Source organism: Chlorocebus sabaeus, chromosome 21 (genome assembly GCF_047675955.1).
Source record: "Chlorocebus sabaeus isolate Y175 chromosome 21, mChlSab1.0.hap1, whole genome shotgun sequence".
In the NCBI taxonomy this organism is placed as follows: Eukaryota; Metazoa; Chordata; class Mammalia; order Primates; family Cercopithecidae; genus Chlorocebus; species Chlorocebus sabaeus.
This window is the reverse complement of record NC_132924.1, coordinates 60491837-60519284: the sequence shown is the minus strand read 5'-3', so window position 1 is coordinate 60519284 and position 27448 is coordinate 60491837. Positions and strand designations below refer to the sequence as shown.

At 37.3% G+C, this 27448-nt stretch overlaps 1 protein-coding gene across 4 annotated transcripts in view; it reads left to right on the top strand.

Moving 5' to 3' along the window:
• The window catches only part of ANKIB1 (ankyrin repeat and IBR domain containing 1), a 156004-nt gene that overhangs the window by 111904 nt on the left and 16652 nt on the right, over window positions 1–27448 (top strand). For all 4 annotated transcript variants that reach the window (XM_007982183.3, XM_007982186.3, XM_038004592.2 and 1 more), the window contains 4 exons: window positions 3870–4014; window positions 5424–5590; window positions 15717–15805; window positions 24430–24560. In XM_007982183.3, the coding sequence (XP_007980374.1) occupies window positions 3870–4014; window positions 5424–5590; window positions 15717–15805; window positions 24430–24560 (532 nt within the window). The remainder of the gene's footprint in view (window positions 1–3869; window positions 4015–5423; window positions 5591–15716; window positions 15806–24429; window positions 24561–27448) is intronic.

Here is a 27448-nt window from a genome sequence, read left to right as displayed (position 1 = left end):
TTCCAGTATGGCCCAGAAAAGCCAAAACATTGGACACCCCTGCTTTAAAGTAGTGATGCCAAGGGCTGAAATAAAAGGGAATAGCCAGGCATAGTGGTGCATGTCTGTAGTCCTAGCTACTTGGGCAGCTGAGGCAGAAGGATCACTTGAGCCCAGGAGTTCAAGACTACAGTGAGCTATGACCACACCACTGCACTCCAGCCTGGGTAACAGAAGAAGATCCTATCAATTGATTGATCGATCAATCAGCAGATTAGATAGAAATTATTATTTTCTAGCCAGAATAGAATTTCTTTGCTAATATTGAGAATATAAGAGCTCAGGTTCTAGATACAATAGGCCACTGGGTTGTGAATTCCAACTCTGCTATTTATTAGTTATTGATTTAGGTAAGTGGTAGCCTGCCTATTCCTCAGTTTCCTAATCTATAAAGTGGTGATGATAGTATGTACTTCATAGGATTATCGTCAGTTTTTTAAATTTCTTAATATATGTAAAGTGCTTAAAACAGGATCTTGCATGTAGTAATCACTCAATAAGTATTACTTATTATGATATTCCTAAGCATTGTAATAAGCAGAGAGATACCTATGATATCATCTGTGAATCTTACCTGCAAGATAAAAATATAGGTAAAGTTTGCCCCACATTTATCTCTTTTACTGACACTCATCAACTCCATGTTCTGCTCATACATTTTTATTGAATTGTGTCTTGATGAGAAATAATAACATGGCCAACAGAACTGATCCTGTCTTCAATGAGGTCTTCTCAGTTCTGTAATTTAATTCCCCAGAGATGATGAAATCTTCTCTGATATATTTAAAATATGTAAAATTCAAAACATCATCATGTAGTAACTATGTCTAAGCAAACTGTGAACTTTGACAAGAGACTATACAACTTCCCAGGGAATCTATTCATAGCTAAAAAGAAGAGAATCTTGTTATGTGAAAAAAGAACTCTACAGTTAACAGTTCTCTACTTTTAGTCTTAAGACTTCTTTTTTTTTTTTTTTGAAATGGAGTCTCGCTCTGTCACCCAGGCAGGAGTGCAGTGGCACCCTCTCAGCTCACTGCAACTTCTGCCTCCCGGGTTCAAGTGGATCTCCTGCCTCAGCCTCCTGAGTAGCTGGGATTACAGACGCCTGGCACCACGCCCAGCTAATTTTTGTATTTTTAGTAGAGACAGGGTTTCACCATGTTGGTCAGGGTGGTCTCGAACCCCTGACCTTGTGATCTGCCTACCTTGGCCTCCCAAAGTGCTGGGATTACAGGCGTGAGCCACCATGTCAGGCCACAATATACCTTATATATCACTCCTTAGCACAGGAGTGAAAACACTACTTGTGAAAAAATGGATAAGGATCTACCAGAGGTAGGAAGAATGCCAAGGGAAAAAAAAAAATAATTCCTGGAAGCCAAAGAGGATTTGAAAGAAGGAAGTGTTCACAGTGTCTCATGCTCTAGAGAAATCAAGGAAGATAAAAACTGTGAATTCTTTAATAAATTAGGCTAATAGGTAGTCATTGTGGCCCGGTGAAGAGGTGATAGCAGCCAGATGCTGCGGATTGAGAAGTGAATGACATGGGCTTCAGGAAGGAATAACAGATCATCATAAACTATTTTGTCAAGAAACTTTGATGTGAAAGAAAAAGAAAATGAAACAAAAGAGAGTCGTGTGGTTAGTAAGGGTTTTTAAAATGGGAAAAACTTGAGCATGTTTATTGTGCCCAAGGTAAGAGACATTAGAAAGTAAAAGAAAGAATAGGTTATTGGATAGTGCAAGTCCCAGAGCTGGCCAGAGGATTTGAGGATTAGCCTGGGAGTAAAAGAGAAAGCTCTCTCTTTCACAGAAGTGAGTGGGATAAAAAGGAAAGAACGCTAAAGATACTGCTAGGTTTGAGGTGTGGTAGAGAGCACTTGGAGTGAGAGAACTGCCTGGTGGGGACTCTCTTTTCTATGAATTGCCCAGACGAGGATATGAAAGAGAAGATGGAGCAAAGGGAATGGGCCTGCCAAGGTCTCAATAAGGTTTTTGTTGTTGTTGTTGTTGTTGTTGTTGTTGTTGTTATTGTTGTTGTTGTTGTTAAGTGCAGTGGAATTAAGAGAATAAGAGAACTAAAGTAAAAAGATACTATAGTTGGTGAAATAAACAAAATGTTGATGGTGAGGACTAAGCAGTTGTGATTTAATTTCCTGGTTTTCCATTTGTTTTCTCTAGATTTAAGTGTTAAATTCAATATACAATAATCTGTACTTCAAAAGTTTGTTTCTTGCTTTTCTAAGGGCAGTGTTAAATGATAACAACAATAATAATCCCTTTGGGAGGCCGAGGCGGGCAGATCACCTGAGGTTGGGAGTTCAAGACCCCTGACCAACATGGAGAAACCCCGTCTCTACTAAAAATACAAAATTAGCTGGGTGTGGTGGCACATGCCTACAATCCCAGCTACTTGGGAGACTGAGGCAGGAGAATTGCTTGAATCCAGGAGGCGGAGGTTGCGGTGAGCCGGAGATTGCACCACTGCACTCCAGCCTGGGCAACAAGAGTGAAACTCCATCTAAAAAAAAACAAAACAAATAATAATCCTTACTAAAATTTATGAATTCTTACTCTATGTCATGCACCATGTAGATTTTTCACATATATAATCTGTATAACAACCCTGGGAAGTTCACATTATTATCTCCACTTTATGTATGGTGAAACAGAGGCTTAGAGCAGTTAAATAAATTGCTTAAGATCATATGCCTTGTTGGTGACAGACCTGGAATTTTCTAACTCAAAACACTGCTTTTAGCTGGACATGGTAGTACATGCGTGTAATCCCAGCTACTCACCCAGGAGGCTGAGGTGTGAGGATCACTTAAGCCCAGGAGTTTGAGACCAACCTGGGCAAAGAGAGAGACCCCACCTTTAAAAAGAAAGAAAGAAAGAAAGAAAGTAAAGGAAAGAAAAAAAGAACCCTGCTTTTAATCTAACCTTGGGCTGGATTCCTGCTTCTTTCTTTACAGGGCATTTTTTTCCTCACTACTCAAGTATACCTAAGTAGGACATAAAACTTATTTTAATATTTGTCTAAATGAAGTATAAAGAGGAAACCTATAAACCTATTCTTAAAAATCTATGGTATATTTTAATGCCACTCCAAAATATTCTTGAATTACCTATGGCTCATTTCTATACCATTGCCTCCTTTTCTTTAAAGCTATAGCATATTGAGAATTGAATATGACCTTTCTGAGCCACTCATTTCTGAATTTTTAATTTTAAATAAAAGTATTTTTTCAGATTGTTTCAGATTTTTAGAGGGAATAAAGCAAAATAGAAACATAAAACATACGAGTGTATATATGTGTATGTGTATATATTGATATATAAAATGAATGGCTTAACAGATAATATGCATTACAGTTGCTGTTTCACACTTGTTGGTATTATTTTAATTATACTCTGACAAAAAATTCAGCATAAAGAAAAATTGGCCAGGCACAGTGGTTCATGCATATAATCCCAGAGCTTTAGGAGGCTAAGGCAGGAGAATCACTTGAGACCAGGGGTTCGAGACCAGTCTGGACAACATAGCAAGACCCATCGCTACCAAAAATTTAAAAATTAGCCTAGCATAGCAGCATGCACCTGTAGGCCTAGTTACTCAGAAGACTGAGGTGGGAGGATTGCTTCAGCCCAAGAGTATGAGGCTACAGTGATCTGTGATCGTGCCACTGCACTCCAACCTGGGTGATGGAATGAGACCCTATCTCTAAAAAAAAAAAAAAAAAAAAGGGAAGAAAAAGGAAAATTCTTAGAATGTACGTGCAATGTAATATCCTTGCTCCTGTGCTATCCATTGATCATTTTAATAGGTTTTTGAATCTGAAAATTCAAGAAGGTGAAGCTCACAACATTTTTTGCCCTGCATATGATTGCTTCCAACTTGTGCCTGTGGATATCATAGAAAGTGTAGTTTCAAAGGAGATGGACAAACGATACCTACAGTTTGATATTAAGGTAAGGTATGCTGCCAATTATCTGTCCAATTTCCGTAATTTTGATTTTATTAAACCTTTATAACATTATTTTTTCTTTTTGTTTTATTTTTGAAAACAAAATAATGGGTCTTTTGTTAGAAATACTTTATCAGAAAAGTTGCATAAAGGAATGGTGACAAAGTTTGAAGCTAAAGCATTATTTCATAATAATAAAAGGAAAGGGGAAAGGCTAAAGTACTAGTAATTTACAAAATTTAAAATAAAACCATTTATCAGAACTTTTTATTAATTTGCCTGTTGCACTTTAGTAACTGATTGATCAAGATAATGTTCAAATTAGATTTTACCTACTTTAAGTTTTTTAAAAGACATTATCTTTCATGCTCCTAAAATATTTGGAAATAAAGATTCTCAACTTGGAAGTTTATTATTTTTATTCCAAGTAATAGGTTTATTTAATGAATTATAATGTTTATTTCATCTTTTTTTGTCTTTTTTTTTTCAGAAGTTTTAAGTGTAGGTTACTTATAAGTGAGTTACTTTCTTTTGTGTGTGTGAGAAGTTATAAGTGAGTTTCTTTTGTGTGTGTGAGATTTAAAAGTTACATTTTAACTGCTTTATGCAGATTTTACTGAGTCTAATATGTGAACTTTTAAAAGACAAGTCCTACTTTTTTTTTTTCTTGGAGACAGAGTCTCACTCTGTCTCCCAGGCTGGAGTGCAGTGGTGTGGTCTCATCTCACTGCAACCTCTGCCTCCAAGGTTCAAGCGATTCTCATGCCTCAGCCTTGCGAGTAGCTGGGATTACAGATGCCCACCACTATTCCTGGGTAAATTTTGTATTTTTGGTAGAGATTCGGTTTCTCCATGTTGGCCAAGCTGTTCTCCAACTCTCGACCTTAGGTGATCTGCCTGCCTCGGCCTCCCAAAGTGCTGGGATTACAGGCGTGAGCCACCGTGCCCAGCCCCCTCTTCTTTAACATAGAAAGTATCATAGTATTGATTATTATGTATTATTTGGGTACCATTTAGAAATTTACTCTTCTAATACAGCTACATGCATGTTTCTACTTAATAATTATATTCATCAGGAAAGTGACACATTGTATGAGAAAACATTTTAAAATTACATATTTTCTGTGCGAACAATTACATTTTTACTTTATCATCATTTACATGGTTTTTAGACTAAAGAAAACATAAATTTTAAAAATAATTTTGTTACTAAGTTAATTGCCACTTTCCCTTTAATAATTTTTTCAGTACTTTCCAGTACTGTTTAAATTTCTTGAGACTAACAACTCCATGCATTTTATTTCACTCTTTTTCTTTCTTTGCTTTATAGTAAATGGCCATAGAGGTACACTCTGTATTAGAATTTAGCATTAAAATATTTTCTTTTGTGTTTTGTTATTGCTGTTTAAACAGGCCTTTGTTGAAAATAATCCTGCCATTAAATGGTGTCCTACTCCAGGCTGTGACAGAGCAGTAAGACTAACAAAACAAGGGTCAAATACATCTGGATCTGATACACTCAGCTTCCCATTGCTGAGAGCACCTGCTGTTGACTGTGGAAAAGGACACCTCTTCTGCTGGTTAGTATAAGATAAGTTGGAATCAGTCTAATCACCTTTCTTTCCAATAGTTATTAAAGAGACTTTGCACCTTGAGTCAGGCCGTTAAATTGTAGTATACTTGATAGTATTCTTAATTTAAGAAATGTGTAATAAGTAGTAATAGTTCATATTTGTTGTGTGCTTAGTGTGTGCCAAGCGCTACACCAGCTATTTTTTACATATTGAATTTTCCCAACAATGCTGAGTTGAGTTGATGTTGTTATGCCCATTTTACAGATAAGGAAATTCAGGCACAGAGAAGTTCCCCAGGGTTATACAGCTAAGAATTGGCAGAAATGGGATTAGAACCCGGCTGTTTGATTTTAAAGCCCATGTACCTAAACTATAATATCAAATTGCTGATCATAGATTAGAAAATGTTTAGAGTTTAAGCTTTCATTAAAGATATAAACCTCTAGCAATGATTCTTCACCAGGAGCTCCCAAAATTACTAAAGTCCCTTTTACAAAATTTTATCCTGGGCCCTAACAAGTAAGATTTTGATTTAGTAGGTTTTTGAGTGGGGCTCTAAAAAAAGAAAATTAAAAATCTCCCAGGTAATTCTAATGCACAGTTCTAGTCAGGAATCAATGACTGCAGTCTCGTTGTTTATTGTGTTTTGTTTAGTTTCTAGTGCCTGGTAGTACTCAATAAGTAAAAATTGATGATAAATCAGTATTGGAAAGCATATGTAACTGAATACTCTTTGACTATATATGTGTCAGCCATCAGCACTCTACTTATTCATAGACGGTTCAGTTAACTGTTCTAATTAAATGATTTAAAAAAAAAAGCAACAGTATTTATTCTCCTTTTGGTTATTTCCAGAATCACCGCAAATGCATGGATATACTTTAGGTGGATATAAAACTCTAGTCTTTACTTTTATACTTATCAGAAACCAGAAACTAATTGTATCACTGCTATATAGTAGGAAGGTATAGTTATGGAACTGTCCCTACCCTGGTCTACTTCTTACCTTTGCCATTGTCATTAGTTCAAAGTATTTATTGAACTGCAAACCCCTGACTCTAAGTCAGGGGTCAGCAAACTATTGTCTACACTTATTATTAAACGTAACATTTTGTTGGAACACAGCCATACCATTTCATGTCACTTTATATATTGTCTGTGCCTGCTTTTGGGCTATAACAGCAGAATTGAGTAGCTGAGACAGAGACTGCATGGCCCACAAAACTCAAAATATTTACTGTCTGGCCCTTTACAGAAAAATTTTCCTGACCCCTATACTAGGTGCTTGGCTATGGTGATTAATGAAAGGAAAACCATGTATACTGCTTTCATGGCTAAATCAAACTAAGCAAGCAAAATAGCAACAAAATACTGAACAGTGGGTTATATCTATATGCCTTCAAGTGATTTTTCAAAACACTTAAAAGGCAAATTTCTATTAAAGTTTTACATTTTTATTATTCAATAGTTTGGTTCCTAACTCACCTCATTAACCCACCATGAGAGACAAGGCTTGAAATGAGAAGGAAAGTTAATGTACATGAGCTGAATTGGTAGCAAATTAATGGTATGTAGATGAATATGAACCTATTTTACTGTAAAACAAGTATATAAAAGTAATAAAGGAGCTTTCTTTTCTGAGCCAGTGTGGTTTCCAGAGATAATTAAACTCTGGTGTCCTGAAGCGGCACCCATTGTATACATCCTGTGCATCTAAAAATGGTACTAATTATATACCATCCTTCGGAAAAATTGAGAAAAATTGTCGTACACCGTAAATCATTTTCTGAGTTCTGTGGTTCACATGAGGAATTGTGGTTGAAAAAGGATGATTTAGAGGATTAGTTGGAGAAGCTATGAAGAAAGAAAACATAAATTAAGAAAATGTCTAAAAGATAAAAAGATTAGCTTTTGCTGAGATAAGAGAAAAGTTAAGTTTTGAAGGGAAAAGAAGAAACTTTGATTGGCAGTGTCTTCTTAAGCACTGTGGTTTCTGTGATCTAGCTTTTACCAGTTTTCAGTGTAGTTTAGTTTTTAATTTCTTGTGTTCGTCCCCATTCTCTTTGTATGCTGCAAGTAATAATAAGTTTGGTTTGACTGAAGATAAGAAAGCTAATGGAAAAACCTGCCAATATAGGCCAGACTCTATAAACTATGTATATATGTCTATAAACATAGATGATGCTATAAACTGTAAATTTCTAGAATAACATTTGAAGAAATACATCAGCTGACTTTTTCTCATGCCCCAAAATATCAGGCTGGTTATACTCAAGACGCATTGGAGACTATATACCAAGATCACGGGCCCTACTTTGAGTTTTATCCCAGTTCAAGGGATCTGTGAATGGCCACATGGACTAAGGTCACACTTGGTAATTATTTACTCTTTCTCCTGTTCATTAGGGTAGTAGAGAACCTAACCAGAATCATCACTTTTTGGACATAGCACCAGAGAGGAAGAGAAGAAGGGGACTTAAATGAAATAAAAATAAGTTTTAGTGAAGGACAAACTCAGATTTAGGTTCTTCAACTTAATCTTTTGCCTTTCAGTTTTGGTATTTATTAAGTTATAGGATGGATTTTTTTGCATTGCCTACTTCATGTCTCTAGGCGTTAATTTACAGGTCCTGGGGTTTTTTTTTTTTGCATTCTTAGCTTTATACCCTTATTCATATAGTATAAGAGCTTTGTCTATAATTTTAAAATCTTAGTAGAAATTGTCATATGCTTTCTGTTGCCTTTATCTCTTATTTCAATGAGAAGCAAAATCTGTTCATGTAAAAAGACGCTTTGCAAGAGAGATCTTCACAAATTAAAGGCAAATGATTCTGGTTTTGCTTCTTTCCTTCTTGAAAAGCTCAGAAATAATTTTCTAAAGATGACTACAAAAACCACAACAAAAGACAATAATAATTTCTTCTTTTCAGGAACTGTATATGACAGAAACAGTTGAGCCATACCCAAGAGATACCTGCATGGATATAACTAAATATATTCATTGTTGGGAGACAAGTAGTTTTAATAGGCATTCCCCTTCCCACCACAGGATACCCTTCTCTAGCTGTGCACCAAATTCCATGCCCTTAGTAACTGAAGCTAGCGTGGTTTCTCCCACTAGCCTTTATAATTACAATTTGTGTGATCTGGGCAAAATTATCTCAAGACAATATTCAAAACTTAGATGGGTTCTGACTTGAACCAATGACTTTTCCTCTGTTTTTTTTTTTTTTTCTTTTTAATTAAGTAAAATATGCTACTGTGTAACTTCTGTGCCTTCTGAACTGACACAAAGTGTCTCTCTTCTCTGAGACAACTCTTCACAGATTTGTTGTCAGAAATACTTCCTGGCCACCAAACTTAAGATGGTATGGTGGCCATTTCTTTCCTCTCTTTTTACTCTGGTCCCTTTTAATCACCAGTGTGCATTGAAAACTGAAAACCTTACTTGGAATTTTGTCTTCTAAACACATAGACAGTCAAACCTATTTTATTCACTGAAATTGATTGGCAGGAAATATTCTAAATAATAATATGGTGCTGGGCATGGTGGCTTACACGTGTAATCCCAGCACTTTGGGAGGCCGAGGCAGGGGGATCACGAGATCAGGAGGTCGAGACCATCCTGGGTAACACAGTGAAGCCCTGTCTCTACTAAAAATACAAAAAATTAACTGGGCATGGTGGCACGCTCCTGTAGTCCCAGCTACTCGGGAGGCTGAGGCAGGAGAATTGCTTGAACCCGGGAGGCGGAAGTTGCAGTGAACCAAGATCAAACCACTGCACTCCAGTCCAGGCAACAGAGCGAGACTCCATCTCAAAAAAAGAGAAAAATAATAATAAAGTTTATATTACCTAGCGGTTGAGCACTTATTTACTGAAACTGTGTAAAGAAGTTTTAAAAGGAACAAATTTTTGAATCATAGTGATGTACAACTTGAGAAACCACAGTATCAGGTTTCTAGTCCACTTAAGTTTCCAGTGGATCAGAGTGTACAATATACAGACCTGTCAAGTTTGCAGAAAAGTTTTAAAGTGGGTATCTTTTTTCTCCAACATTTACAGTAAGGATTTTAATCAATACCTACTCCTTTATTCAGAGCAATAGTTGCATGCATCATCTCCCCCTCCACACACCTCACAGGCCAAGGGACTCTCCAGGATTCCTGTGGACAAAATAGATGAAGCAGTCTGTATTTGTAGACCTAATAATTGTGTCTCATCTTTTCTTACAAAATCAGTTTTAAGCCCTTAGATTAACAGCTCTGGTTACAGAAGAAAAGATCTTTCTATATTGGCAGTATCTAGCTATTTAAGTATCAGACTCCTGCCAACTAGCAGAACATTTTCCAGCTCTTCACAGTCCCAGAAATAAAAAGAATGATACTACTTATTTGGTAGTTCAATCAAAAGACCTTGTTTAAATATCATGTATACTCTCTGCAGAGTAACACATCTCCATAAATAAATACCGCTTGATAGTTCAATTTATCAAATTTCAACAGAGTACAGAGTGATAATAATCTGGGAGATGGACAGAACCTGCCTGTGAGACAACTCTGCCACTAACTAGCTCTGTGGCTTGGTGATAAATATCCTCTCCTAAAATAATGTGATAAATAAAGCCTTCCTATCTAATGCAGTCAACATAGAGTGCAAGTTTCCAGAACCAAACTATTTAGCTTCAGATTTTAGCTTATCCACTCTTTACTTGTGTGGCCTTTGGTAGGTTACTGAACCTCTCTGTGCATTTAAAATGGGGATAAATAGTACCGGTTACAAAGAATTGTTAAGAGAATTAAATGAGTCCATTCACGTGGAGTATTTAGAACATTACCTGGTGTACTAAAAAATGTTAGCTACAGGGGAGAAGCATAGAAATTAGGATTTCTACTTAATTCAGTCAGAATTGCTTATTAATAAAACATTCTAAAATGGCATTTAATTGAAATTGCCAACTTCTGGATAGGGATTTCTTCCATCAGGTAATAAATTTTAAAACGTTAGTAGAAGGTTTTTTCCTTTTCCAGAGCCCATTAGAACCACTGTATAGTCATGCAACCAGTTGTGCATACTGGCACATTTTCAAGAAGAGAGCCATTCCTTGATCACTTGATGTTAGGTTAACCAATCATATTTGAACTAGGTGGAGGAATTTAGATTAGGCAACTATTTTTTTCTTTATAATCTTTTACCAGGAATTTTTTTTTACCTGAATAAACCTACCCTATTGGTGTCTCTGGCTGAGATTCAGCAGGCTATGTCCTGAGATTCCCCTCCCCATACTCTTGTTTTACTGACATTTTGAGATGCAGTTTCAGCAACAGATACCAGGGACTTTAGAATACTTGTCAACAGTCATTGGTTAAAATTTTCTTCAGGAATATAGGCCGGTCTCAGGGACTTACAGCTGTAATCCCAGCATTTTGTGGGGCTGAGATTGGCGGATCTCTTGAGCCCAGGAATTTGAGACCACTTGGGCAACGCAGTGAAACCTTGTCTCTACAAAAAATACAAAAATTAGCTGGGCATGGTGGTGCATACCTCTTGTCCTGGCTACTTGGGAGGCTGGCAGTAGGATGGCTTAAGCTCAGGAGGTGGAAGCTGCAGCGAGCCAAGATCATGCCACTGCACTCCAGCCTGGGTGCCAGAGCAAGACTCTCAAAAAAAAAAAAAGAAAAAGAAAAAAATAAACTTTCTTCAGGAAGTTGGCATTCTAGCATCTTCACTGCTTTTCTCAGAATAACCTTTCTTCCCTATGTTGATCATCTAGAATGTCAATTACCTACTATGTTTAGTGAGTTTGTTATTACTATACTTTGGAGAATTCTGAGTTTATTTTTCCAGATGCGTTAGTTTTTAAATATATTTTATAGTATTAAGTGGCAACCTCGGCCAGGCGCAGTGGCTCACACCTGTAATCCCAGCACTTTGGGAGGCCGAGGCGGGCATATCACGAGGTCAGGAGTTCAAGTTCAGCCTGGCCAACATGGTGAAACCCCGTCTCTACTGAAAATACAAAAAATTAGCTGGGCATGGTGGTGTGCACCTGTAATCGCAGCTACTTAGGAGGCAGGAGAATCACTTGAACCCAGGAGGCAGAGGTTGTGGTGAGTGGCAATCATGCTATTGCACTCCAGCCTGGGCCACAGAGCAAGACTTCATCTTAAAAAAAAAAAAAAAAAAGGCAACCTCAACCTCTTTAATTCACAGTCCATGCTGTAGCTTCTTTTTTTATTAGTAAGCTACTGTTTTCTGTTTTGGTTTTTTTTTTAATCCTTTTTTAGTATTGCACTGGAAACTAGCAGAAACTATGCCAACCAGTTATAACACCCTGAAGTGGTCCTACTGATTGGGCTCACAACCAAGGAAGCAGCAAGTCTTTGTCCTCCTGTGAGGTTCTAGAAAAGAAAACCTTTTGCTGTCTAGGACAACACAGTCTTGGAGAGCCAAGCACATTGATAAGCAATTATGGCCTTTTGAAGAAGTGGCACTTTTTTTTTCAGACTTTATTTGAAAACACTGGGCTTTGTTCCCCCATGATTTCTTTCTTTTTTTTTTTTTTTTCCCAGAACGTTTTCAGAAAATGTTCTGACAGCAAAACCAGTATTTACTAGCGTTGATTCTGCCAGGAAATGGATATTGAATATGCTGTTTAATCTCCAGGGGAAAAAAGTCTCCAGGGAAAAAAATCTTAATAGAAATAATTTATTTCATTGATTGCATTTGTTTGTTTTAGTTACTGCAGATATATAAGGGCTTTTTGTACTTCAGGGCTCTTTTTTTTAAATTTTTCTAGCTTTATTGAAATGCAAATGACAAACAAGCTTTCTTAAATGAGTCATGAGAAATGTTGATTCTGCATTCCCACCTGTGTTTGCAGGCACCATATGGAAACACTGTTCCTGATCTGTGGCACATTTCCTACTTCAATGTCTGCTAGCATGTGTGCCAAATTAAAATTAGCAGTTATCACAGGTATCCGTTACATTTCTGGAAAGCAGAGTTGATGTTAGTATGCACTAAAGTGAATCTAATGTATCCACTTTTTTTTCATACCTTTAAGTTCTGGGGTACATGTGCAGAATGTACAGTTTTGTTACATAGGCATACACATGCCATGGTGATTTGCTGCACCTATCAACCCATCACCTACATTAGGTGCTTCTCCTAATGCTATCCCTCCCCTAGCACCCCATCCCCTGACAGGCCCCAGTGTGTGTTGTTCCCCACCTTGTGTCCATGTGTTCTCCTTGTTAAACTCCCACTTATGAGTGAGAACATGCAGTGTTTGGTTTTCTGTTCTTGTGATAGTGTGCTCAGAATGATGGTTTCCAGCTTCATCCACGTCCCTGCAAAGGCCATGAACTCATCCTTTTTAATGGCTGCATAGTATTCCATGTTCTATATGTGCCACATTTTCTTAATCCAGTATATCATTGATGGACATTTGGGTTGGTTCCAAGTCTTTGCTATTGTGAATAGTGCCACAATAAACACATGTGTGCATGTGTCTTTATAGTAGCATGATTTATAATCCTTTGGGTATATACCCAGTAATGGGATGGCTGGATCAAATGGTATTTGTAGTTCTAGCTCCTTGAGGAATCGCCACACTGTCTTCCACAATGGTTGAACTAATTTACACTCCCACCAGCAGTGTAAAAGCATTCCAATTTTTCCACATCCTCTACAGCATCTGTTGTTTCCTGACTTTATATATCCACTTTTTTAAAGAAATTAAGTAGTGTTGTGTTGCCCAGGCTAGAGTGCCGTGGCTATTCACAGAGTGGTAATAGCACACTACAGCCTGAAACTCCTGGGCTCCATTGATTCTTCTGCCTCAGCCTGCCGAGTAGCCATTGTGCCCAGCTCACTTCCATATTTTAATCAACCCAGTATTTTTTGAATGTCTGTTAAGCTACCACTAAGTTGCTAGGAGTTCTGTAAAACCACAATTATGGAAAAGATTTCCCAAATGTCAGATTAGGTGACAAGTCAGGAGTGTAAGGAAACTAAATTACCCTTTCAAGGCAATTGGTGATTTTTTTTTTAACCATTTAACCATTTTTAAGTATGCAATTCAGTGACATTAATTGCATTCAGAGTGCAACTATAACGTCTCATAGCCACTTTTCCTTTTCAGAAATTTTTCGTGATCCCAAACAGAAACTCTATGACCATTAAGCAGTTACTCGCCATCCTCTCCTCCCCCAGGCTGGTAACAACCACTCTACCTTCTTTCTCTATGAATTTGCCTATTCTAGATATTTAATATAAGTGGAATTCTAGAATATCTGTACTTTTGTGTCTGGCTTATTTCACTTAACAAAATGTTTTTAAAGCTCATTCATAGTGTAGCATGTATGCAGATATTATTCCTTTTTATGGCTGAATATTGTATTGTGTGAACGTGTGTGTGTGTTTGTGTGTGTGTATACTCCACGATTTGTTTATCCATTCATCTGCTGATAGATGCTTGGGTTGTTTCCCCCTTTTAGCTGTTGTGAATAATACCGTAAATGTTGGTGTACAAGTTTGAATCCTTGCTTTCAATTCTTTCATACCTTAGAATGAAATTGCTGAATCCTATGGTAATTCTAAGTTTAACTTTGCATCAGCATTTACATTTCTATCAGCAGTGCACAAGAGTTCCGGTCTTTGTACATCCACACCAAAACCTTCTTTTTTTTTTAATAATCACCATTTTAACAAATATGAAGTATAATCAATACATTCTTAATTACCTCTTAGTTTGTAAGACTACATGAGTCAGTTGGTGTATCTTAATACACTTAACCTTTTTTTATTCTTTTTCCTCGAAATGGGGTCTTGCTCTGTCGCCTAGGCTGGACTGCAGTGGCATGATCTCAGCTCACTGCAGCCTCTGCCTGCCAGACTCAAGTGATCCTCCTACCTCAGCCTCCCAAGTAGCTGGGACTACAGGCGTGAGCCACCCCTCCCTGCCCAAGCTTAACCTTTGTAAATGAAATCTTTTAAAATAGCACTGATGGTGATGATATCACTTCCAGATTGGGTTGTTCCCTCCTCCGAATAATATTTTATCATTGACTGGAATAATTACCTTTGTTCTATACAATATAGCATCATCTTGAATTAAAATGGCAGTTTATCAAGGCTTTAGGCTCGTTTTAGTGTTTGACTTCTTAAATAGCTATGGAAAGAATATAAAATAGAGTTACAAATGATAAATTGATGTTTTTAATTATTTAAATCAAAATTTCCCAAATTCCAATAAAAGTAAATTGAGTTACCCTAGCTGTTACCTGGAGATGCAGAGGTAAAAGTAACTACAATAATTTGACTTAAAACAGTGTTTTTCAAACTTTAAAATGAAGAAGGTTCATTTGGTAATTTTGATAAAATATAGATTCTAATCTGTAAATCTCATGGGGCCTGTTCTTCTGCATGTCTAAAAAGTTGCTCAATAATGGCCAGGAATACACCTTTGAATAACAAGAATTTAAAATATTAATGAGGATAAAACGTAATTTAATCAAATGTTTTAAAGCTCTGAAGGCCTGCAAATCTAAGTTATAAATATTAATCTATTTAGAACTTTTGAAATACGTAAATGAATGTACTGATTTTTTTTAAAAAACTGGTCTAATGGTATCAGGCTTTGGAATCTCATTTTCAATGCCTCCATTGAAATGCTCCATCTCTCATTAATCACCATGTCTTAGTTTTTTCAACTTTAAAATTGGAAGAATACTTTCTACTTTTTTTTTTTTTTTTTTTTTTTTTGAGACAGAGTTTCGCTCTTGTTGCCCAGGCTGGAGTGCAGTGGTGCGATCTCAGCTCACTGCAACCTCCACCTCCCAGGTTCAAGCGATTCTCCTGCGTCAGCCTCTTGAGTAGTTGGGATTACAGGCATGTGCCACCATGCCCTACTAATTTTTTGTATTTTTAATAGAGATGGGGTTTCACCATATTGGCCAGACTGGTCTCGGACTCCTGACCTCAGGTGATCCACCCACCTTGGCCTCCCAAAGTACTGGGATTACAGGCATGAGCCACCACGCCCAGCCTCTACACACTTTTTTTTTTTTTGCCTTGATGTTGATGCAGAATATTTTAAAATTGTCTTTTCTATGTTCATTTTCTTTAGGGAGTGCCTTGGTGAAGCACATGAGCCTTGTGACTGCCAAACATGGAAGAATTGGCTGCAAAAAATAACCGAAATGAAACCAGAAGAACGTAAGGAATTTTAGATTGCTTTGCTACATATTTCCTGATAGCATTCAAAAGATAATGTGGTCATATCTTTTTTAGTCTTTATTTAAGAGGTTTTCACATTTGTTAATGCTAGCGCTCTCCTGTTTAACATCACGGTCCCTTTGACTAACTTCCTTTTGGAAATAATAGAGTTTTGGCAAGGAGGAATCAGGGACAAGTTCCATGTTTCTAACAGACTTACTTTCCAGCTGAAGATAAACAGGGTAAATGGGGGTCACATTTAATCCTCCTTCCATAGCCCTTTTCTTTTATCCTGGGGTGAGCCAACCAGTTGTTCTGTACTTTGTGGGAAGTAGTATATGATCTGTAGTGAGAGTGAGCTTCTCATATCCCTGAAAGCTTCCAATGAAGGATACAGCAAGTTAATTTCTTGTTGTTGTGTGGTTCTATAGATTTACTGATGTTAAATACCATATAGATAAGTATTGTCACTGAGACTTCTATAAATACATTATCCCTGTTAATCATCACAGAAATGATACAAGGGTGATGATAGTAATCCTGTTTTACAGAGGAAAACTAATGCTTAGATTGGGTTGAATGACACAGGGCATGTGCCTTGTGAACAGAATGGGTTTCAATCTCTGAGGGGACTCCTTTTTAAAGCCTTCCTAATAGCAGTTCCCACATTTAACAGATAAATCTATCTGCTTTGCAATAATTTCCCATCTTCTAAAGTGTTTTATGACAACTGTTTTCTCTCAAAAAATGTAAGTGAAAATTAATTAGTTCTGGTCTTTAAAAAAAAAAAAAAAAAAGACTGAGATAGTGGTATTAGCTTGAGATGTCGCAAGTCAGGATCAAGAATTCACCCAATAAATCTACACACTTATAGGGGCCAGGTGCAGGGGCTCACGCCTGTAATCCCAGCACTTTGGGAGGCCAGGGCAGGCGGATTACAAGGTCAAGAGATGGAGACCATCCTGGCCAACATAGTGAAACCCCATCTCTACTAAAAATAAAAAAATTATCTGGGCGTGGTGGTGTGCGCCTGTAGTCCCAGCTACTTGGGAGGCTGAGGCAGGAGAATTGCTTGAACCTGGGAGGTGGAGGTTGCAGTGAGCCAAGATTGCGCCACTGCACTCCAGCCTGGTGACAGAGTGAGACTGACTCCGTCTCAAAACAAGAAAAAGAAAATCTACACTTATATGAGCAAAGCACATAATAAAGATGATGCCAGACTTCAGGGCATGCAGAGGCTAGAGGGAAGCAGTCAGACATTACGGTATCATATGATAACTGATACAGTTGAGTAAAAATGAGAGTCCAGAAACAATAATGATAAACTCAGGTTGGGGTAAGAAAGGGTGTCAAAGAATCTTCTTGAAGGCAGTGAGCTGTGAATTGGATTTTAGCATTTCTGCCTCGTAGCAGGTAATTACTGTCAGCAACTGAAGTGGCATTGAGAGAGACTGCCCGACAGCCATCGTACTTTACAGGCTTGTATTATATCAGGGAATTTACCACTGCCTGAGGGCTGATCCTCAGCATTTTAGATCTACAAGGTTCATTTTGTCCACTGACTCAGGGTTATTCTGACCCATGGAGAAGAGACTACAGTATAAACCAAAATGCCACTTATTAGTTGATAATGAGGGATATCCCTTTCACTTGTTGAGAAGGCTTCATGTCCATTATCAGGAGCAAAGAGAAGTGGATAATCTTTGGATATTTTATAGTGAAGCCTGATTAAACGTTCTTGTCCTGTTCATGCATCATTTAGTCAACAGATTTTTTTAAGCCAGGCGCAATGGCTCACATCTGTAATCCCAGCATTTTGGGAGGCCGAGGCAGGTGGATCACTTGAGGTCAGGAGTTCAAGACCATCCTGGCCAACATGGTGAAACTGCATCTCTACTAAAAATACAAAAATTAGTCCAGCATGGTGGTGTGCACCTGTAATACCAGCTACTCAGGAGGCTGAGGCAGGAGAATCGCTTGAACCCGGGAGGTGGAGGTTTCATTGAGCCAAATCACCCCACAGCACTCCAGCCTGGGTGTCAGAGCAAGACTCCATTTAAAAAAAAAAAATGCCTTTATAGATTGTGTTTGTTCCCCAGATTCATTGTACTAGCCATTGCTCTTCATACCCACCGATTTACCCTATTCTCCTGATATGTATGGGTGTGTATGTGCGTTTGTCTTCCATAAATAGATTCATACCATTACCCTGCAACACCTTTAGATGTGACAAAACAATTGGAATTTGCTTTATTTTCTTGCTTCTGGCAGCTAGAAATATTTATATTTCTGTTATGAATGGCTTGCTATTGGCCACCTACCTACATTTTTTTATACATTTCTTTAAGAACTTAAGGTTAAGGTCCCTAGGAGAAACTCCCAAAGAGATGAGGCTAGAAAGGTAGGTGTTGCCAGATTGTGAGTGTTATTGCCAAATTGTTTGAATTTATCCTCCTAATTGAATAAGCCACAAAGTGTGTAGAGTAGAGAAGTGGCAGTATCAGAAAAGTTATTTTTGTCAAGATAACTGCTGAGTATGAAGGGTGAATTGAAGAAAAGATAGACTAAAGGTAGGAAGATGAATTTTTAGTTTGGGTCAGAGGGTAAATTAGGCCATTAGTGAAACAGGAAACTCAGATAAACAAGTAACTTTCCTGGGAAAATAATGAGTTTTAGTGTGGACATTCTGAACTTGAAGTACTTACAGAACATATGTGTGGAGATGTCCTGTGGAATTTTATAAGTGTTCGTCTGAAACTCAGAAAAGATGCTAAGAAACTTAGGAATAAATTGTTGATTTTAAATGTTATCTTCGCTCTTTAATTAACGTTTATTGAGTGCTGTTTTATGTTAGAATACAAAAATAAGATGCCTTCTATGCTCTTGAAGTTTATATATTAGAGAGGCAACTGTATACAAAACTAAGGAAAAATGTGTTTTGAATGTGAGAGAACGTTGTTCATGTATGTGATAACTTTTAGGGGAGGGGAAGGACAAAGGAGGAGGAGGCCAATTATCTATGGGAGAGGGTTAGGAAACACTTTCTAAAGAATTGATGCTTAAGCTGCATGTTGAAAGCTGATAGATGCTCTTCACATAAACCAGAATAGGAAAGACATTCCAGGCATAGGGTGAAGTGGCATTGTGAAGTAGTGTGGCATATTCAAGGACTGCAAATAATTCTTACAGTCAGTTTAGTGGTGCACTAAGAGATGAGACTGTGCAGACAGGAATCCAAATCAAGCATTGGGCACAAAGAGGTGGTTATGCACAATGCTAGGAAATCTGACCTTATCTTGAGACACTGAAAAGGAGTTTTAAGTAGGAGAGTGGTGAATGAAGATGCTTACTTTCAAAGATCACTCAGGCAGAAGTATGGATGATGAAATGGAGACTATTGAGAAACTAGGTAAGAATGTTAGTTCTGAGACAACTTCAGAATGGCCAGGTGAGAGGATATGAAGGCTTAAGATGGGTAATTCAGGTGGGAGGGGGCATACACAGGAGAGTTATAAGATATATTAAATAGCCTTAAGTAGTAAGCATTGTGTGCCTGCTAGTTGCCTAAAAGGTTTAATGCACCATAAGAAGTAATTAGTCTAGCATATTATTCAATTCTTGAGTAGAAAATGCCCAGCAATGTTTGAAATATAAAGCAAGTATTTTTCTTTTATTTTCCCCCAAACCTCCCACCCCAGCCTCCGAGGTGAGTTAGCATCTCCACAGCTGTCTAGATCCTGGGTCCTGGGAGCTCGAGGTAAATACTAATCTCCTTGTGGGCACTAAGTGATACACTGACCTTCTCAAAGTGCTACTATCCTGTGGCTTCAAATGGCTTTGTACATCACTTTCCCAGTCTTTTATCCCCAAGTCTGATCTATTACCCTGAAAGACCTGTTCGTCTTTAAAGGTTCCAACTGTAAGAACAGATCACTTACTAGGTGACTGCTGATCATTCACTCAGGCAGTCTCAAACTATGGGTATAATCTTTTAGGTTTATGTAGTCCTTTCTGGTAGAACAAATCTCAGGTGTCTTCAGTCTTTTGTATCCTATCATGTTTTCAAATATTCTTCCCTCTTTCCAAATCAAAACCCACTTTGGGGTTTCTTCCCACAATTCTTCAAGTTCATTATAATCTTCTGTTTTGCCTGTGATCTAATTAGAGTAATGTATCTCCCTACTTGCCTTTAATTCACAAATTACCCTGATTTTACAGAGGGAGATACCAAGGCCAAGAGAAACAAAAATGCCCTGCCACACAGCAAATCCATCTCACATCTGGTATCAGAACACAGAAAAACTCTTTAAAGCAAGTATTTTTAAATTGATGGCTATTTTTAGTTATCTCTTACCATATTAAAATTGGATGAATCATTCCATACCCACAGATAAGTTTTTGCTAGGGAATGGGGGAAGGAGAATGGACTGGCTAGTGAGAACAGATTATGGGTGGGACTGTGAAAAAATGACCTTCCACATGATAATGATCCTGATACTAAGAGGAGGAAAGAAATAGAAAAGCTAGAAAATGGTATACATGGCATATACATGGTTACTTCTGATGGCCAGAGATAGGGAGATCCCAAAGGGGGTTTTGATTTGGAAAGATGAAAGAATGTTTGAAAACATGATAGGAGACAAAAGACTGAAGACACCTGAGGTTTGTTCTACCAGAGAGGAAACCAAGCCAAGGCTGCAGAGAAAGTCCCAGTTATTGTTAAGAAAAGGCTAGGAATTTTCTCCCTCTACTGATTTGTGTCTTCCACACTGAAAGATGGTGACCAGTAATGGCCACTTAATGTTTATGAAATTCGGGGCAAGGATTAAAGTGAACAATAATTGGCCAACTATAATACTAAAGTAGAACCTCATCATTAAATATACAAAAATGATATTTCAAAAAGGAAAAATATGATTAGGTACTATGTTAAGTTTATGTATTACTTTAGATCATAGCATTTTTACTTTGGATTTTATGCAAAAAAAAAAAAAAAAAAAAGGCATAAGCATGTTTAACCAAATTTGTAGTTTCATGAAATAGTTTTCTTCTTTATGCCCAGTTTTCCAAAGTCTTTGAATTATGAGACTCAGGATGAGAAAATCTAATTAATGAGAAAAAAGCATTTGAAAATATGCTGAAATCAATTCAAGGAATTAATTTCATATAAAGATTTAAATAGTGTTTGTTAAGCACTGATATTGCCTCTGTTGTGTCTAATTAGAGCAAGAAGCAGGAATGGTTATATTTTTTATGAAATGGTTAATTTATAAATTTTTCAGACCAGTATTTCATGGGACATACTCAATAAACTGAATTCAAATTGTATTATTTAAAAATTCAGTCTTTGACTAGGTGCAGTGGTTTATGCCTGTAATCCCAGCACTTTGGGAGGCCGAGGCAAGAGGATCACTTGAGGCTCAGAGTTCAAGACAAGCCTGGGCAACACAGTGAGATCCTGTCTCTCCAAAAAATTAAAAACGTAGCCAGGCATAGTGGCACATGCCTGTAGTCCTAGCTACTTGGGAAGCTGAGGTAGGAGGATCTCTTGAGCCCAGAAGTTGAAGGCTACAGTGAGCTATGATTGCACCACTGCATTCCAGTCTGGATAATAGAGTGAATCTCTATTTCTAAAAAAAAATAAAATAAAAATTCAGTTTTTAAAAGCAACTGTTTTCACATGCATACATGTTGATTCTATTAATAGATCTTAGATTTTGTGATATTTTAATACTTTATTATGAAGTTAATACATTTTAGAAAGAGATCTAAGCACACTAGATTATTAAGAAAGAACATCAGTATATAATAAGAGCTGTAACTGAAGTGAAGAGTTTGAAAGTCAGTAGAGGTGAAAAATCTCACCCGATAGATTGAAGGTAGATACAGTGTTGTTGATGTTAACAACAGTATGTATAAGCTGGATGCAGTGGCTTATGCCTGTAATCCCACTACTTTGAGAGGCCAACACAGGCAGATCACTTCAGGTCAGGAGTTTGAGACCAGCCTGGTCAACATGGTGAAACCCCGTCTCTGCTAAAAATTTAAAAAAAAAAAAAATTAGCCAGGTGTGGTGGCGGGCACCTTTAGTCGCAACTAGTTGGGAGGTTGAGGCACGAGAATCACTTGAGCCCAGGAGGCAGAGGTTGCAGTGAGCTGAGATCGTGCCATTGCACTCCAGCCTGGGCAACAGTACATCGCAAAAAAAAAAAAAAAAAAAAAAAAGTATGTATAAGGGATAGATGTGTAGAATAAGCATGTTCAGAGAATTGGAAATAAAGATCTCTTTTCCAGCACGAGTTTTTATCATAGTAATAGTTGGTTATTCCCTGAACATGATTTACTTCATGCAGTTCACTAAAATGCAGTTAGGAGATCCCATTCTCTCCAAGGGTAGAAGAAAAAACTATTATGTTGCAGGCCACACTGCTGCTTTGTTTTAATGGCTTTGTGCTTTCTTTATTATAACAATGGACAATAAGAGTCATAAGAGTATGTTAGTGCCTCTGAGCTAACAATAATGTTGATGCTAAAGGAAGAAAAAAGGCCACTGCTTTTAACAAAAATTAGATGTTTAAATGTGAAGTGTACTTAAATGATTAGGTATTATAGCAATACCCTTTGTAAGTGGAATTGCCTCCACAGCTTGACCTTGTTAGCCCTAAATATACTAAGTTCCTACTGAAACTCCTGTCACCCACCAAATTATCTGATAATTCTTTCCACCAACAGCTTAATCAAACCATCTTCTACCAAGTGTGTTCAGAACTGGAGTAAAGTCTGACCAGTTCATTACCACTGTTTCTCTTTGCTGTGTGGAGTTAAAAACCAATGCTTTTATAGTCCAACAGTAGCTGCTGTTCTGTTGTTAATATAAACTTAAGTAGACAAGCTCTTGGGGTTCCTTGCAGCAAGACAGCTCCACTTCTGTATTGCTAGGCTCCATCAGAGGACTGCTTCTGGTGCTCAGCCCTTCCAATCCATACACAGAGCCACTTCCCAGGGGTCAGTGAGCCCAAACCTCTGTCCCCCTTCCCTCCCCAGGGGCTTATATCTAGGGGTTGGGTAACTCTTCTTTTTGAATTTCAAAATGCAAAGGGTCTGATTTCTCCCCTGCTTTGACAGTAGAGCCAACCATTTACCCCTCCACCCTTCTGAAAGTGTTGGCATGTAAACAAAGCTTTGATTAGATGGGCCACTTTCAGTGATTCTAAAATGATTTTCTGGCATCTCTTTGAGTAAAGAAAATGTAAGGCTTCTCAGTGCACTTAGAGTTAGAAAAGAAAACAAAACCAACTTGATTGCTGACATTCTTGCAGCAAAAAAATTTTTAATTATGCATCTGGAACTCTGTAGCCCCTAACTCTCCATGGAGGGGAGAGGGAAGTTTATAAAATGTAAAATTTAGAATCTTTAAAAACCATGACATTCCTTAAGATTGTGGATCTCAAATTATAGTAAAATAACTTGAGTTTAAGAAAGTGAAGAGTGTAAGTTTGATTAGGGATGGAGGGTGAGAGGAGCTTGCCAGATGGGCCATATCATAATGGGCTTTATATTCTTTGCAAAAGCAGTTGAATTTTATCTTGTAGTCAGTGGGGAGCAAATTAAAAGATTTTAAGCAATGTGTATTCTAAAAAGATCACTGTGGGATGGGTGGCTGGCAGGGGATTGGAGGATGAAGAAAAGTTTGTTAATGGGGACAAACATAGAGTTAGATAGAAGACAATATTTCTTATATTTCAAAATAACTAGAAGGGAGGACTTGAAATGATACCAACACATAGAAATGATAATTACTCAAGGTGATGGGTACTTCAGATGTCCTGACTTATTACACATTCTGTGCATGTTACAGTCACATCTACCTCATAAATATGTAAAATATTTTGTGTCAATAAAAGAAAAACACATGGAGAGATTTTTTTAAAAATCACTGTGCAAGCAGTGTAGTTGGAGGTGGGCCCTTGAAGGAACTGGGGAGATAAGTTGATTTTCTATGCTTTAGTTGTCTAGGCAAGAGGTATGAAGGACCCTACCTTAAAGCATAAGAACTGGGAATGGAGAGGAACCAGATATGATAGAGAAAGAGGGTGTAATAAATGAGATGCTTAGTTTTAGACATGTCACATTGAATTAATTTTAAGTTTATCCAGAATACTCATGGATAAAAAAGATGTTGATATTTTTTGCTTTTTACTATGGTAAAGAGTTTCTGATAATTATATTTGTGTCTGGCCTGTTCTGTAAATTATCGTCTAAAGTAACTGTTCTTTCTGTAATTTTCTTTGATACAATAGTTATTTTAAATGGAGTAATATGTTGCATTAAAAAAAAACCTTTTTTGTGTATGTTGTTTTTGGTCCCAGTTTATTTGGGCACAAGTTTATGTAGAAATTGCCCTTAAACCAGGTTTCATGAATAGGTCTTTTGGAATAGAGTTCCTTATCTTGTAATTAGGCTACTCAAAATGAAGAAGTTTAAAAATGTTGCCACAGACACTGATCGGAAAATAAATATTTTATTAAAATTGAGAGCCTGCAAAGAAAAGTCTGGAGGGTTTTTTCCCCCAGAAGTTGTACAATAAATCATTTATTTTTGTGTTTGTGCTTAATATCCCAAAGTTGTGGGAGTTAGTGAAGCCTACGAGGATGCGGCCAATTGTCTCTGGTTATTAACTAACTCCAAGCCTTGTGCCAACTGTAAGTCTCCAATACAGAAGAATGAAGGCTGCAATCACATGCAGTGTGCTAAGGTAAGAAGTTAAAGAGGATTTTTCATGCTTTGCATTTGGAATCTTAATTTAGTTTGATTGTCAATCCAAAGGATAAATTATTTGAGGGGGCCTGTTACAGTGGCTCTTGCCTATAATCCCAGTACTTCAAGAGGTTGAGGCAGGAGGATCACTTGAGGCCAGGGGTTCAAGACCAGCCTGAGCAAAGTAACAAAACCCCAAAAACGCCATCTCTGTAGAAACAAAAACAAAAACAAAAGGTAAGGGTAAAAATCTGTGGTATTCAACCAGAAGATCAGAAATTCATGAATCCTTCCTTGCTAGTCACCTTCCCCAGTGAGAGTCTTGAGAGAATTTGTGTGTGTGTGTGTATGTATATGTGTGTGTGTGTGTGTGTGTGTGTTATCCAATGATTAACAAAGTGCCGCCTTATATAGATCTCTTGTGAAGCTGGTTTTGGAGCATACGGCTTAGACTCAAGGCCCAAACTAGGCCCAAATCCAGTCCATATACTGTCTGCATACAGTTGGCCCTCTGTATCGATGAGTTTCATATTGTTGGGTTCTGCATTCATGGATTCAGCCTACCATGGATCAAAAATACTTAGGGAAAAAAATTGCATCTGTATCGAACATGTACAGATTTTTTTTCTTGTAATTATTCCCTAAACGATGCAATATAACAACTATTTACATAGCATATACATTGTAAGCTATTATAAGTAATCTAGAGATTATTTAAAGTATACTAGAGGATGTGCATAGGTTAGTATGCAAATAATACATCATTTTATATCGGGGACTTGATTATTCTCAGATTTTGGTGTTTGCAGGAGGTCCTGGAACCAGTCCTCTGTGGATACCAGGGAACACCTGTATATAGATGTCTGTATAATACAAGAACCCAAAGCAATGGCCAGACTTTAGGACTGCTAAAAAAACAAGCAATAAAATAAGTAACTCTTTATTATATTGAAAATGAAAATGCCAACAAAGATTCACTTGGCTGAAAAATACTTAATATAAATGATTAATGTTAGAGGTCAAAAGGCTGGATAGAATAACTACCCTCTTTAATTACTTGTACAGGAAGAAACAGCAGTGTGTTTAAAACAACTATGCTGGTATATTATTAATAACATTTTATTATTAATAACCTACCTACATTTATGAACATTTTTTTGGTTTAAAATTATAATGATATTCTGATTTTTTTTTGCTTTACCATTGGAAATGTCATCTATTTATAAAATGATTATTTAAAGTTATTGAGAGGAAAATGTATTTTTTTTTTCCTAATTTAGGACATGAAGGAAATTTAAATGGTTAAGATTCCAGTAAAATATAATCATATCTTCTAGGTATTACTTGATTTTTAACTTTGAAGCTTAATGATTATTACTATACTTGCAAAAGAATGGCAGGTACAAAATAATTTTTATAAGTCTGTGTTACTGTAAAATTAACATAAATGAATTGGCTTAGTGAGGCAGTAATAATGATTCTCTAAGAGGCAGGAAGAAAAACCTAGGGCAGTGTTGTGAGCAAAATATTCAAAAGTGTTATTTATTGTTCAGCTGAGGATCCAGCCAAAATTATTTCATCTATTTGCGATCTTATCTCCAAAGAGAATGTTAGACCAATATCCCTGATGAACATCAATGCAAAAATCCTCAATGAAATACTGGCAAACCAAATCCAGCAGCACATCAAAAAACTTATGCAGCAAGATCAAGTTGGCTTCATCCCTGGGATGCAAGGCTGGTTCAACATACGCAAATCAATAAACGTAAACCATCACATAAACAGAACCAAAGACAAAAACCACATGATTATCTCAATAGATACAGAAAAGGACTTTGACAAAATTCAGCAGCCCTTCATGCTAAAAACTCAATAAACTAGGTATTGATGGAATATATCTCAAAATCATAAGAGCTGTTTATGACAAACCCACAGCCAGTATCATACTGAGTAGGCAAAAACTGGAAGCATTCCCTTTGAAAACTGGCACAAGACAGGGATGCCGTCTCTCACCATTCCTATTCAACATAGTGTTGGAAGTTCTGGCCAGAGCAATCAGGCAAGAGAAAGAAATAAAGGGGATTCAATTAGGAAAAGAGGAAGTCACACTGTCCCTGTTTGCAGATGACATGATTGTATATTTAGAAAACCCCATCTTTTCAGCCCAGTATCTGCTTAAGCTGATAAGCAATTGCAGCAAAGTCTCAGGATACAAAATCAATGTGCAAAAATCACAGGCAGTCCTATACACCAATAACAGACAGACAGCCAAATCATGAGTGAACCCCCATTCACAATTGCTTCAAAGAGAGTAAAATACCTAGGAATCCAACTTACAAGGGATGGGAAGGACCTCTTCAAGGAGAACTACAAACCGCTGCTCAACCACATAAAAGAGGACACAAACAAATGGAAGAACATTCCATGCTCATGGATAGGAAGAATGAATATTGTGAAAATGTCCATACTGCCCAGGGTAATTTATCAATTCAATGCCATTCCCATCAGGCTACCACTGACTTTCTTCACAGAACTGGAAAAAAACTACTTTAAAGTTCATATGGAACCAAAAAAGAGCCCACATTGCCAAGAAATCCTAAGCAAAAAGAACAAAGCTGGAGGCATCACACTACCTGACTTCAAACTATACTACAAGGCTACAGTAACCAAAACAGCATGGTACTGGTACCAAAACAGAGATATAGACCAATGGAACAGAACAGAGGCCTCAGAAATAACAGCACACATCTACAACCATCTGATCTTTGACAAAACTGACAAAAATAAGAAATGGGGAAAGGACTCCTTGTTTAATAAATGGTGCAGGGAAAGCTGGCTAGCGGTATGTAGAAAGCTGAAACTGGATCCCTTCCTTACACCTTATAC